Raw genomic sequence first — 13,506 nt, forward strand, 5'->3', positions numbered from 1 at the left:
CCAGCCCGGGCCGACCCGCCCCCACCCCGGGCCCCCGCCGGAAGTCCCGCCCCCGGGGGCGGGGCCAGGGCCGGGAGGAGAAACCCGGAGCCGCCGCGCGGCCGCTTCCGCTGGCCCGAGCGCCGGAAGCGGAAGTGCGTCACAGGGGCGGGCGGCGACGGGTCGCGTCGGTGGCGCCTCTGGCGGACGGTGGGACGCCGGGCGGGGAGGCCGCGCTGCGGGGTCGGCGGGGACGCGGGAGCTGGGCCAGCGCGGCGGCCGGGACGCAGGCGGAGCCCCGCACCGGTGAGCCCGCCGACGACGCCGCCCCGCCAGCCGGGGCGGCCTGAGGGGTCCGCGGGGCCGGGGCGGGGCCGGGGCCTACGGGTCGGCGCTCTGAGGAGGCCAGGGTCTGGGGGGGGCCGGGGCCTACGGGTCAGGGCTCTGGGGAGACCGGGGTGTGGGGGGGACCAGCGTCTGAGGGGCCCGGGTTCTGGGGGGCCTGCAGGTCTGGGCTTTTGGGGGGCTCGGGGCTCGGGGCCCGGAGGTCTGAGGGCCGAGTAGCTGGGGCCTGGAGGTCTGGGTTCTTGGGGGGATCGGGTTCTGGGGGCCTGGAGGTCTGTGTTCTTGGGGGGACCGGGTTCTGGGGGCCTGGAGGTCTGGGTTCTTGGGGGGACCGGGTTCTGGGGGCCTGGAGGTTTGTGTTCTTGGGGGGACCGGGTTCTAGGGGCCTGGAGGTCTGTGGTCTTGGGGGGACCGGGTTCTGGGGACCTGGAAGTCTGTGTTCTTGGGGGGACCGGGTTCTGGGGGCCTGGAGGTCTGGGTTCTTCCTGGGGGGGTTTGACTGTGAGGGGCCAGGGAGCTGAGGCCTGGAGGTCTGTGTTCTTGGCGGGGGACCAGGTTCTGGGGGCCTGGAGGTCTGTGTTCTTGAGGGGACCGGGTTCTGGGGGCCTGGAGGTCTGTGGTCTTTGGGGGGGGCTTGAGTCTGGGGGCCTGTTGTTTTTGGGGACAGGGTTCTGGGGGGCCTGGAGATCTGTGTTCTTTGAGGGAGCTTGAGTCTAGGGGCCTGAGGGTGGGGTCCTTGAGTCTATGGGTACCTGGTTCTGGGGGGCCTGGAGGTCTGACTTCTTGGGGGGACTTGGGTCTGGTGGGCCTGGAGGTCTGACTTCTTGGGGGACTCGGGTCTGGTGGGCCTGGAGGTCTGGGTTTTTTCGGGCACTGGAGTCTGCAGGGCTAGTGGGGGGGCACTGAGGTCTGGGGGCCTGGGTCTGCAGGAGGCAGAGTCCTGGGGTTAGGGGTGTCGGGTGGCCTGGAGATTCTGGGGGACCAGGGATGGGCGTACCAGGGCGCTGAGGGTATTGAGAACAGATTGGAGAGGCTGGGGGTGCGAGGGGCGGGGAGTACTAGGGGGCTAGGAGTACTGCGGGTCAGAGTCTGCGAGGAGCCAGGGGTCCCAGGTTCTGAGGGGCTGGGGGAGAGGCCCAGGGGTGGCCAGCGACACTGAGGGTACCAGGGAGGCCGCTTCTGGGGTCTGGGGGCCGTTCCAGAGGTGTCTGGGCAACAGTGGGCGGAGGTAACGTGCTGTATGGGGGGCTGTGGGTATTGAGCGTAATGGGGGTGTATGGGATACCGATGTGACAGTGGGGCAGCTTGGGGAGCTGGGGAGGCTGGAGTTGGGGGCCAGAGGGAGCTGGAGGGGGCCTGGGGTATGGTGCCGGGGGCAGCCGATGGGCCAAGCGCGTTACTGGGGAGACCGGTTGCCAGGCAACCAGGGAAGCTGGGAGTCCCAGGGTTACTGGCCACAGGTGGGGCTGCCTGTTTTCTGGCTCAGGCTCCCCATGCAGCCCTCGGGGTCCTGGGGGGCGGTGTCTGGTCCCAGCCCAGGCCACAGCCCCCCTCCTGTGCCCCAGACCCACTCAAGTGGCTCTCCCGTCCTCTTTGGACCTTCTGGCCTGGCAGCCTGCCCTTCTCTGGGCTGTGCCTCCCGGGCCTGGCGAGAAGTCTTCCCTGAGCTGGTGGGCGGGCGGCGGGGTCACAGCGGCCTGTACCGCCTGGGTTCCATCAGAGCAGTGGGGGAGACCTGCCTCGGAGAAGCTGGGGTGGGGGGGAGAGGGTGCACACATGGGGCCCTCGGAGCCCCACGCTTTGGCCCTGCACCTTTTCTTTTTGAGTCGGGCCCGTGGTGGAGATGCTAAAGTTGTCAGTCTCAGCCTGAGACTCCCTCTCTGTGTGGTCAGTTCGCACACGAGGCCGCCTCCTTCGCGCACCCTCCCCTGTCCTGGAGCCGAGGTCTCTTTCCCGCCAACCCTTCCCCCGTGGGCCAGTCCTGGCTTTCAGTGTAGCCGGGCGCTTCCTCCTTGCCTCTCCCTGCTACCCCAGGGTGGGGGTTAGGGAGCCAGCCCAGCTCAGCCTGGTCCCCGGAGAGCTGCTTCTAGGTATTGGGGTGGCTCAGCGCTGACCGAGGCCTGGGCACTAAGCTGTTCTTAAAAGTTTTTGACAACCTGTTTTTTTTCCTTCTTTAGTGTAATCTGATGATTTAAAAAAAACAAAAACAAAAACTGATATCTCGGGTGATGACTTTTAACAAGTGGGGACCAGTTTCCCTGACCCGGCAGAGGAGCAGACTCGTCCCTCCGCTCCTGGCCTGACGTGCCTGCCGGCACAGGGACACCGCCCTGCCCCTCCAGGCTGACCGTCTGTGCTTGCGTTTCAGGCCCAACGCCCCGGCTATGGCAGCGGCCACCATAGTCCACGACACGTCTGAGGCGGTGGAGCTGTGCCCCGCGTACGGCCTCTACCTGAAGCCCATCACGAAGATGACCATCAGCGTGGCCCTCCCGCAGCTGAAGCAGCCGGGGAAGTCCATCTCCAACTGGGAGGTGATGGAGAGGCTGAAGGGCATGGTGCACAACCACCAGTTCTCCACGCTGCGCATCTCCAAGAGCACCATGGACTTCATCCGCTTCGAGGGCGAGGTGGAGAACAAGAGCCTGGTCAAATCCTTCCTGGCCTGCCTGGACGGCAAGACCATCAAGCTCAGCGGCTTCTCCGACATCCTCAAGGTGCGGGCCGCCGAGTTCAAGATCGACTTCCCCACGCGCCACGACTGGGACTCCTTCTTCCGCGACGCGAAGGACATGAACGAGACGCTGCCGGGCGAGCGGCCGGACACCATCCACCTGGAGGGGCTGCCCTGCAAGTGGTTCGCGCTGAAGGAGTCGGGCTCGGAGAAACCCAGCGAGGACGTCCTGGTCAAGGTGTTCGAGAAGTTTGGGGAGATCCGGAACGTGGACATCCCCATGCTGGACCCGTACCGCGAGGAGATGACGGGACGCAACTTCCACACCTTCAGCTTCGGGGGGCACCTGAACTTCGAGGCGTACGTCCAGTACCGCGAGTACGTGGGCTTCATCCAGGCCATGAGCGCCCTCCGCGGCATGAAACTCATGTACAAGGGCGAGGACGGCAAGGCCGTGGCCTGCAACATCAAGGTGAGACCCGGCGTCCTGCCGGCGCGGAGTGGCAGCCGCGCTCCGGCCCGCGTGGGAGTCAGGGGAAAGCAAAATTACGTCGACAAGATTACGACAAGCCTGTGTTCCACAGAGTTTCAGAGGCAGAGAGAGCAAGGCAGCCGGCCCCCACTTTGGCTTTTAGAAAACCCATATTTTAAGGACAATGTGGGGGAACCACATTCCTTTAGACGAGGACGGAGACGTCGTCCTCTGGGTGCCGTCTCTGACTCACCTTGGCTTTGCAGTGACAAGGGCATCAACCTGGTAGAGGAGCCCGGTCTGGGGGCCATCAGACAGCTTGCACCCCAGTCACCGTGGGCACAGGTCCCCTGGCAGTGGAGTGGTGGCACCGTCGGGGAACAGTGGGGCCCCCGTAGCACAAGGGGAGAATGGTGTTAAGAGGTGGCGAGGGTGAGATGCGCCCAGGGTCGGTGCCTCCTCCCCCGGTCAGCCACTCGCTGATGCGGGGCTTCAGACAACGTCTGCGGGGTCGTGTTGCCATGACTCGCCTTCTCCAGGGTGGCGGGATTCTGTGAGCGCCTGCCTGGCATGGGCGACGCTTCCTCGTGTCTCAGGAAGGCTTCCGGGTAACCCCGCGCTCTCTGTTCTGCTCCTCAAGGTTTCTTTCGACTCGACCAAGCACCTGAGCGATGCCTCGATCAAGAAGCGGCAGCTGGAGAGGCAGAAGCTGCAGGAGCTGGAGCAGCAGCGGGAAGAGCAGAAGCGCCGGGAGAAGGAGGCGGAGGAGAGGCAGAGGGCCGAGGAGAGGTATTTTCCGTGAAAGCGGCGCCGTCTGAGTCGCTGCCCGATGCCCACGTGTGCGTATGCACATGCGTGTGCATGTGTGTGCATGCATGCGTGCAGTGCTGCTGGACACACAGCAGAAGGCATGTGCGCTCCCGCCCGCGTCCTGCATGTGGCTGGCCCCTGACGGCCGCCCGGGCCGTGCCATCCCTCAGAGCCGCGTCCTGCCCGCAGAAGCAGAGCGTCTGGGCCGTTGTGCGGTTTTGCCTTTCGGTTGAAGCTGTGGTGACAAAAAGAAGTCGAGAGCTGGTGGAGTCGGGCAGGTTCTCACGAAAAGCAGTTTCCTCGAGGACGCCTTCCGGGTCACTGGTGCCGTCCGTCACTGGCCTTTAGGCATCGAAGGGCGAACCCGGGTCACCGTCTGTCCGCCTTGCGCTTGTTGCTCTGGTGTTAGTGGTAGTCTAACCGTCAACATCACCTAAACTTGGGGGAATAGGAGAAACGCTCCGTCTCCCATCACCACTGCTGTACCTCTGGCGTTTCTTTCCCGCGTTTTCACGTGCGTGTGTTCTAGGCTCATTTCCCATCGGCTGTGTTGTGCTGATGGCTGGTCTTGGCCTCACCTTGCACTGCTGCCCGGAGGAGACGCGGCCTGCTGGCCCGGGAGGGCGGGCAGCAGGTGAGGTGTGGGCGTGGGCCGGGCGGGACCCTCTCGTGAGCTGTCTGAAGCTGTGGAGCGAGGCTGCCCGGGAGCGTGGGGCGTGCTGGCTGCACTGCGTCCTCAGGAGGGGACGTTGTGGATCCAAGTCCCCGTGGCAGCTCGCTGTCCTCGGGCGGAACCAGGACGGGCGGTGCCAGGAGCCCCGTCTTGCAGAGACACGGCCTGCAGCGTGCAGCCCCACCCAGCCCTTGTCCCCAGGCCTGGTCCTCGCTCCTGGCGCATCGGCCGTGCCCCCCGAGCCCTGGCCGTCAGGCCCCGCGGGAGTCTCCCATGGCGCTTTGCAAGCAGCTCTGAGGTCTCGCTCAGAGGAGCAGTTTCCCTGAGTTCTGCGGTAGGAAGGCAGGCCTCGGAGGACAGACCGCTCTGTCCGTGTGAGCTGGACGACACAGGGTGTCCAGGGAGGCGTGCTGGGGACACAGGGTTCCCAGCCGGGGATGGCGCCTCTGCCGTGGTCACGGTCATGGTCACGGGGTGGCGGGAAGAGGCGTGGGCTGGAGAGGGTGCCCGGGGCAAGCTCAGGGCGTGGGGCTGTGCAGGTGGGCCATGGGGACCCAGGTGGGCCCCATGGCTGCCCTCGGCCCCCTCTTGTCCTGAGCCTGCGGCCAGGCCGGGGCAGCCTGGGCGGGCGCTCTGTCGCTGGCCGGCGTGTTCCTGGGGGTGGTTCCGTTCTAATGAGCACCAGGGCGTAGCTGGTGGCGGACGTCACGTCCTCAGCTGACAAGTCCGGGCCTTTAGGTGTGCTGTGCAGAGCCCCGGGCCCTGGTAGGACCCACGAGGCCGCTGTGGCCTGTGGCTCCTGCAGCCCTGGGGCCCGATGCGTGGGTGAGAGGACCTTCTGGGGCAGCCCTCGGGGCAGGCTCTCCGGCTGGGCATTGCTTTCCACGGGCGAGTGACGCTCTGCCCGTCCTCCCCCAGGTCCCAGGGCATGTGGATCCTGGTTTCCTCGTCCCGGGGCTCCGGTCTGCTGGCTGCATCTCTGGGGGTCTGGCGTCGCCGTGACCAGTTCCACTGTGTTCCGGAGCTGATCGGCGGCGTGCCTGGGTGTCAGGGTCTCCCCTTGCGGGTCTGCTCCCGCCCAGAGCGGCTTCAGTGCGTCTCCCGCGTGCATCGGTCATTGGATAGATTTTAAAGCCAGAGGGCAGACGTGGGTGTGTGTGTCCATGGTGGGTTCTTCCAGACTCTTCTGGACTCTTCCGGACTCCTCAGTTCAGGGACTGACCTCCATCCCCAAGAAAAAGTACTGTCGGGCTCTAGGTTGTTGGGCATGGTGTGGATTTGCTTTCAAGGAAAGTTGCCATCTCCAGGTTGTTTCTCTCGTGCGATCGCACAGGATGTCCCTAAGATGGGGCGTGCCATCGGGGACCCGTTGACTGGGGGACACACCCCAGAGCCAGTCATCCCGATGGGTTTGGCTTTCCTAGAATTCCGCATGGAAAGGATAGCACAGGGCATAGCGTTCTGTGTTTGATCTTCCCTTTAACACAGTTCTTCCAGAATCTTCCGTGTGGCCGTGCGCATCCACGTTTCATTCCTTCTCCAGCCCCACGGTTTCCGGGGGGCCACACAGCCCGTCTGTGAAGGCCCAGGGAGGGGACGTGCAGGCACCGCCGGCACCTTTTAGAAGTGGCTCCTCTCTGAGCTGGAAGCTCCCGCGCGGCCTCTGCTCTCTGCTCAGTCGTGTCCGGGTCGCTTGCTGGCACTGGCGAGCGCTTGTGCTGTGCTCTGGGCGTCAGTCGCGGGCAGTTTCCTCCTGAGTCAGGCTCGCGCCCCCTCGGCTTGTGGTGCCCTCTGGGGCTGGGAGCACTGCAGGTCAGGGGGTTCTGGGTGCTGCGATGCGGGTGCCCCGGTGTGAGGTCGGCCCTTCCCCCTGGGGGGCACGTAGCTCGCTCAGAGCTAGACTGACGCCATCCTGTCTGCACGGTTCCGGGTCTGGGGTCACACTTAGCAAGACTGTCCCTAGGAAGATGATGGGAATCCCCCCTTCCCGTACGTCGGCTGCGTCTCGGGTCCTGGGATTCAACTGGGATGTCTTCTGGGGCAAAGGGTTAAAACGATTCGTCACGTGGACGTCACCGCAATGCCGTCCTCCCCCGCTCGCCCACCCTCCACCTCTGTCGCGTGTGGGGTGTCCCCTGTGGCACCCCGTCCCCGCCTCACGGAACCCTGGTCTGTTTTGCACAGGAAGCAGAAGGAGCTGGAAGAGCTGGAGCGGGAGCGGAAACGAGAGGAGAAGCTGCGCAAGCGGGAGCAGAAGCAGCGGGACCGTGAGTTCCGCCGCAACCAGAAGAAGCTGGAGAAGCTGCAGGCGGAGGAGCAGAAGAAGCTGCAGGAGAAGATCAAGCTGGAGGAGCGGAAGCTGCTGCTGGCGCAGCGCAACCTGCAGTCCATCCGGCTGATCGCCGAGCTGCTGAGCCGGGCCAAGGTACCCGCCGCGGGCGGGCGGGTGGGCGGGCGGGCGGCCGGGCGGGGGCGCGCCTGCTCTGGCTGCCGTCCGTGCCTTCCCCTGAAACGCGGGCCAGCTCCCGGCCCCCCTCCCCTCGGCTGGTGGCAGCCACCACCGAAAGCGTTAAGTGTTCCTGCTGAGGGGGACGCCCGTGCTGTGCTGGTTTGTAGGATTCCTGCGTCGCCCTGGATTGGCAGAGTCGTGCTTTCCCCTTTGCAAGCTGGTAGAACTCGCAATCAGCGTACCCTCAGTTGGGGCTCCCCAACGTTTGCCCCAGAGCGAGGGAATAGCACAGCTTGCTGAGGGCCCCCGGCCCCTGGGGCTGTCCCCCAGCTGGGGACAGCAGGTCAGCCGGTGCTGCCCTGACCCCTCCAGGCCCGCAGCCCAGGGTGGGAGGACGAGGGCTGAACCTGGTTGATCGAGCAGGGACCTTCAGGAAGCCCAGGGTGCGCCGCCAAGCCTGGCCGGGCCCCGTGTGCCCCCTCGGCAGCTGCGCATCCGACAGGTGTCAGCCGGTGCCGTGCCGACGACCGTCTCTGTCCCGGGAGGCTCCTCGCTCTCCCCTTGCTCCTCCTGGAGGCCCGGCTGGCGACCTCCGTGAGCTGGGGGGCACGCGGACGGGCCTCGCCGGGCGCTCCTGTGCTCAGGCGGGCCGCGGGCCCCCGTGGAGCCGGGCGCGGGGCGACCGCATAACCTGTTGTCTAATTACAGTTGTGATAAGTGCCCGGGAAGGAGCGTGGCAGGCGCTGAGACGTGGGCCACTCAGCTCTTATTTCATGGTGAATATTGAAGACACTAACCCAGGCTAGGCCCAGCACGGCACGTGGCGGCGGCCGCGTGTCTCCGTTGGCATCTCAGCTCCCTGTGGCCGGCGACCGCTTGCGACCTAACAGCAGGCCCCGTCTGCGACCAGGAGGGGCCCGGGCCCTGCCCGAAACGCCCTCCCTGGGGCCGTGCCAAGGAGCTTTGCCACGGGGTTTCCTTCTGGCCCGGGGCACGCTCGGGATGGGCGGGCCGCGCTCCGGCCAGGCTGTCCGTCCGGCACCCCCTGGCCACGCGGCGTCGACAACCCCAGCGCCTCCTCGGAGCGCCCAGGTAGGTGGAGAGAGACATCTCAGGCGCGCCTCCCTCTCTGCCGCAGGCCGTGAGGCTCCAGGAGCAGGAGCAGAAGGAGGAGACGCTGCGTCTGCAGCAGCTGGAGGAGAGGCGGCGGCTGCAGGAGGCCGAGCTGCGGCGGGTGGAGGAGGAGAAGGAGCGCGCCCTGGGGCTGCAGCGCAAGGAGAAGCAGCTGCGCCAGCGGCTGCTGAGCATCCTGCTGAGCAAGAAGGGCGACGACCCCCATGCGCACGAGGAGCTGGGGGTCTCCCACGCGGACCTGCTGCAGCCCGTGCTGGACATTCTGCAGACGGTGTCGGCCGGCTGCGTGAGCGCCGCCTCGCTGCACCCCCTCACCGGCCCGCCGCCCCCCAGCGCCTCCAAGGAGAGCCCGCCCCGCCCAGAGCCCGACGCCGCTCCCAGAAACCTGAACGGGAGTGTGGCCGAGGAGGCCCCGGGCAAGGAAGGCCAGCCTGCCCGCCTCGCCGTCCCGGATGACGGCTCACCCGACAAGAGGTGCCCCGGCGTCCTGTCGTGCATCCCCGACAACACCCAGCAGCCCAAGGGCGCGCCCGCCGCATGCGACCAGAACGCACCCAGAAAGGACGTCCGCTCTGAGCAAGACAAGTGCAACCGTGAGCCCAGCAAGGGCCGTGGCCGGGCCAGCGGGGACCGGAGCGGCGATGACAGGCACAAGCGGGAGAGGAGCCGGCCGCGGCGGGCCGGCAGCCACGAGGACGGCAGGCAGCCGCGCAAGGAGCGGCGGGCCCATAAGAAGCACGCGCACCCGGACGCCAGCCCCCACCGGCGCAGCGCCAGCCCGGACCACGGCCGGTCGAGGAGGTCCCACAGCAGGGAGCGGGGTGGCCGGAGGGAGAGGAGCCGAGACCACAGGGGCAGCTCCAGCAGGAAGCGCAGCCGCCACCGGCGCAGCGAGAGGTCGCGCTCGGGCTCCCCCAGCCGGCACCGCAGCACCTGGAACAGGTAATGCAGGGCGCGCCCCCTTGCCGCCGCCGTCCTGGGGCGCTCAGCCCCCGGAGCGTCCTGGCTCCTGTCTGCTCGCCACCTCACGGAGCCAGCGTCCCCGGACCCGCCCTGCGGAGGAGGGCAGCGCGTCTCAAGACGCCTTTCATGATCGACTGGCGGCCCCGTGGCTGAAACCTGTCGTCCTCAGTCACTAGCTTTAGTTCCCTTTCAAACTGTCGCTCGGATAGCTTTAACATCACCAGTCCTCTCTAAATCAGGAGAACCGCACAGCACGGCTGCTGCGAGCGTCACAGACCCGCCGCGCGCCCGCGGGCACAGCAGAGTTTCCCTGGGCGCTCAGGGACACCCCCGTGGAGGGACAGCGCGGGGCGCGTTTCCTGTCATCGCGGACGGACGTCAAGTGTGGACAGCCACCGCCCCGCGAGCACCGGAAAGAAAAAGCCTTGCCCTGGGGTTTGTTTTTCCTTTTTCTTTTTTGTGAATTTATCCGGTTGTGAAGTGCGATTTGGGCGAGAGGCCCAAAGAACAAAGTGAGCGTGGCCCCTTAGATCGCGGGCGGAGAAGGCGCAAGTGCTTTAAGATCCAGATGGCAGACGTGCCGTCTGCACCCCGGGGAGAGCCACAGGGCGGCGCGACGCTCCCGGACTTCAGAAACAGTCACTTTTTACAAATTCAAGTCAAACATAAAATAAGTTGCTCAAAAGCTTTGGTTTCTAGTCCTGGTTAGCGTGTGTGATTTTTTTAAGAAGCCGTTTTGCTAAATTATTTTTACTCGGAGCGTTTCCAACCGATTTCAGGCTGCAAACTTGTTACATTTTATAATCGTTGGCTTCTCCAAGGGAAGCCCAGAAATACTTGAGAAGAGCTGTACCGTTCATGTTCATTCGGAGAGGGGCTGTTTATTCCAGTTTGCCTTTTTATGGTGAAATAAAATCTTTTTCCAATGAGCTGACGTTCTCCATTCTTACGGGTTTTTTGTCGTTTTGGAGGTCTTTGGGTGACGTCCTTGAGCTGAGCGTGGTGTAGCCTGTCTGACGCTGATAGGGGTGGTTTTCAGTGATGCATTTCACGTGTCGTCGATGTCCTCAGATAACCCGGTGGAGGAGAGGCCTGGGTCCTCGGAGGCATTTGCTTTTTTTGCTGAGAACGCAGACTTTAGCGAATTCACCAGTGCAACCTTCTCAAAGCTGTAGAACCGTTTTTTCCAAAAAGAGAAAGTGGGTTTTTTCCCAGCTGCCGTCGTGGGGGCAGGTAGGAGCCGGTGCCCCTCCTGGGACCCCAGCCTGCAGTCATCCTTCCACCCGTGTGTTTAATTAAAACGCAGATTTCGCGGCATATGGAGGTCCAGTCACGTGCCTGGTCCACCCGCTCACGCCACTGTCAGACAGCGTGCCAGGCGCACCACACTCGCAGCTTCTTTCTCTGGGATGGCTTTTGTCCCATCTGTCACCCACTGGGGGGGGGGGGGCGGGGGGGTGCAGGCTGTGCGTAGACGCTCAGTGGTGGGAAAGAGCTGCTCAGAGATCCCGGGCAGCCATGCTGGGGTCCCTGCAGCCCCACACTGAGCGTGTGCGTCAGCGGTGGCTCTAAAACGTCCCAGATCGGGACGACAAACTGGGCAGCCTGGATGTGGTGCTGGGAAAGATGGGGCCCCCAAACCCTGGGGATCTCGAAGGAGCAGATGGCAATGACGAGGGCCAGTGGGGACCCAGGTGGAGGGGGTCTCTGAGAGGCCAGGGGAGGTCCCCGTGAGGTGAGGGAGGTCCCTGTGAGGTGAGGGTGGTCCCTGTGAGGTCACGGAGGTCTCTGAGACGTCAGGGGCGTCTGAGATGAGAGGGGTCTCTGAGGTCCGGGGTTCCTCCCGTGCTGAGTGGCCCACTGTTCACAGTGACCTCGGGCAGGGGCGCAGGGCTCCAGCGGGAAGTGAGGGTCCTCTGTGCAGAGCAGGGAGGGAGGGCCTCTCACTACGGGGCTGCCCGGGATGGTGCTGGTGGGCTGACCCCACCTAGGGGAGAGGAGGCGGCCGTGACCCTGGGGTGTGTGGCCTTGTGGGTGCCCTGGACGTGCGTGAGTGGTGGTCCAGGGGAGCTGGGGAGTGCCACCCGTCACCTGGAGCAGGGGGTGTCCTGGAGGAGATTCAGCAATGCAATGGGAAATCCACCCTCGGTCCATCTTCCTGACCTCTGACCTCACCGCCTGTGACCCCCAAAGGGCAGTGGGTGCAGCGCTGGGCTGTGGGTGATAAAATGACAGGAATCCGACGGAGAGAGGGGTCCGTCGTGGGTTCTGGTCCCGTCTCCTGGACACGCACACACAGACGCGCACACACGCCCCCCCACCCCCAAACAACCCCTCCTGTGCGGCGGGCGGGGGCAGGCAGGGACCACAGTGGGGATCCCGACAAGGACGCGCACCCTGCCCAGGTGGGCTCCCTCGAGACTCTTGCCGTCTTTACGACTCAGGGCGGGATTTTCCGGGGGAGCCGTACTTCCGTTAATTCTCTAAAAATTCTCATTTTTGGCCAATCAATAACGGCTGATCAGTGAGCATGGAGAGGAGCCGAGACACGTTGGGGACCAACTGGCTGCATCTTTGCAAAGGAACCAAGACTTCTCTCCTCATTCTGGGGCCTGTGAGTCAAGAACACGTTTCTTTCTTTTTTTCTCTTTTCAGAAGGTTTCAACCCTAGACGCCTTATCCCCCGACTTCTACGGTGAGCATGGGATGTTAGCTCCCCCCTCTCCTCTCATTTATGGCGTTTTGTTCTGAGTCTCTTTCTAGGTGATGGGGTCATTGTTGTGGGTAAGTAGAGACCGCCCCCGATCAGTGGCCCAGCTTCCACAAAAGAGGGATCCGCTTATCCCCAAACCAGAGTTGACAAGTGTGACTCGAGGTCGTCCCTTTGGGGAGGCTGAGGTGAAACCCTGTATCTTCAGCTGGGACCTTGACATCCCTCCACCTCTTTACCCAGAAGCTCCCCCCGGACCGAGTGTGATCTGTGAAGGTCATCGTGACCTTCAGCTGTTGGCTGCAAACTCTCCTTGGATTTGGGTCCCAGTGGGGACGGGCTGGGGCCCCATTTCCTCTGGCCTCGCTCTGAGCAGTATTTTCTAGACCCGAGGGCATGGGGGTCCCCAGGCTGTGCTCCCTGAGATGGCAAAGTGTCTAGGGTCCTGGGGTCACCTAGGAAGGTGGGTCTGGGCTAACACGGTGACAGCAGCTTCTCCCCTTGGCCCTGTTCCGGCCTTGGATTTCAACGGAATGGAAGAAGGACCCCCCCCCCCGAAGTTGTCTGCCACCAAAATGAAAAGAAGCCGTGGGGTCCAAGCTTCTCTTTCCACCTGGTGTCCATGTGAGCGAGGTCTCCCAGACGTAAAGGAAGATGGGGACACCGTTCCTGGTGAGCCGTCACGAGAGGAAGCCCGTCCATCTCGTTCAGAGAGGCGTTTCCAACACAACGTCACCTAGTACGTGACACTGGCCATCGGTTTTGATTTGCACACCTGCTCATAGCTAATAACGGTCAGTTGCATTTTTTTTGAACACAGAAAACCTGACGTTGACAGTAAAAACAATTAGTATGCAATTTTAATGTATATATTTACCTTTATGTTTATATTTTAATTTATATGTTTACAATTTCTTCCAGTTTTATTGAGATGTAACTGACATAGCATTGTATGAGTTTCAGATGTACAACGTCATGGTTCGATACGCGTATATGTTGCGAAATTGTCACCACAGTCCGTCTGGTTCACGTCATCACCTCAATTCTGCTCCTAGGTACGTACCCCAAAGACCTGAAAACAGGTTTCCAGGCGAACACTTGTACATGCGTGTTCATAGCAGCACAAGTCACAGTAATCATACAGGTGGGGACAGCCCAAGTGTCCACTGATGGATAAATGCAACGTGGTCCATCCACACAGTGGAATATTACGCAGCCACGAACAGGAGTGAAGCTCTGACACACGCTGTACGTGGATGGACCTTGAACACATGATGCTCAGGGAGAGAACCAGATA

The 13,506-nt window shown here is 63.5% G+C and overlaps 1 protein-coding gene across 1 annotated transcript; it reads left to right on the forward strand.

Moving 5' to 3' along the window:
- The first annotated feature begins 147 nt into the window (after positions 1–147).
- On the forward strand, positions 148–10,428 carry AKAP17A (A-kinase anchoring protein 17A). Its single transcript, XM_023633480.2, has 5 exons — positions 148–285; positions 2,693–3,470; positions 4,111–4,259; positions 7,138–7,378; positions 8,541–10,428. Exons 2-5 carry the CDS (start codon positions 2,709–2,711, stop codon positions 9,480–9,482), a joined length of 2,094 nt encoding a protein of 697 aa, XP_023489248.1. The 5' UTR covers positions 148–285; positions 2,693–2,708; the 3' UTR covers positions 9,483–10,428.
- Positions 10,429–13,506: the final 3,078 nt, after the last annotated feature.

This window comes from Equus caballus, chromosome X (assembly GCF_041296265.1).
Source record: "Equus caballus isolate H_3958 breed thoroughbred chromosome X, TB-T2T, whole genome shotgun sequence".
In the NCBI taxonomy this organism is placed as follows: Eukaryota; Metazoa; Chordata; class Mammalia; order Perissodactyla; family Equidae; genus Equus; species Equus caballus.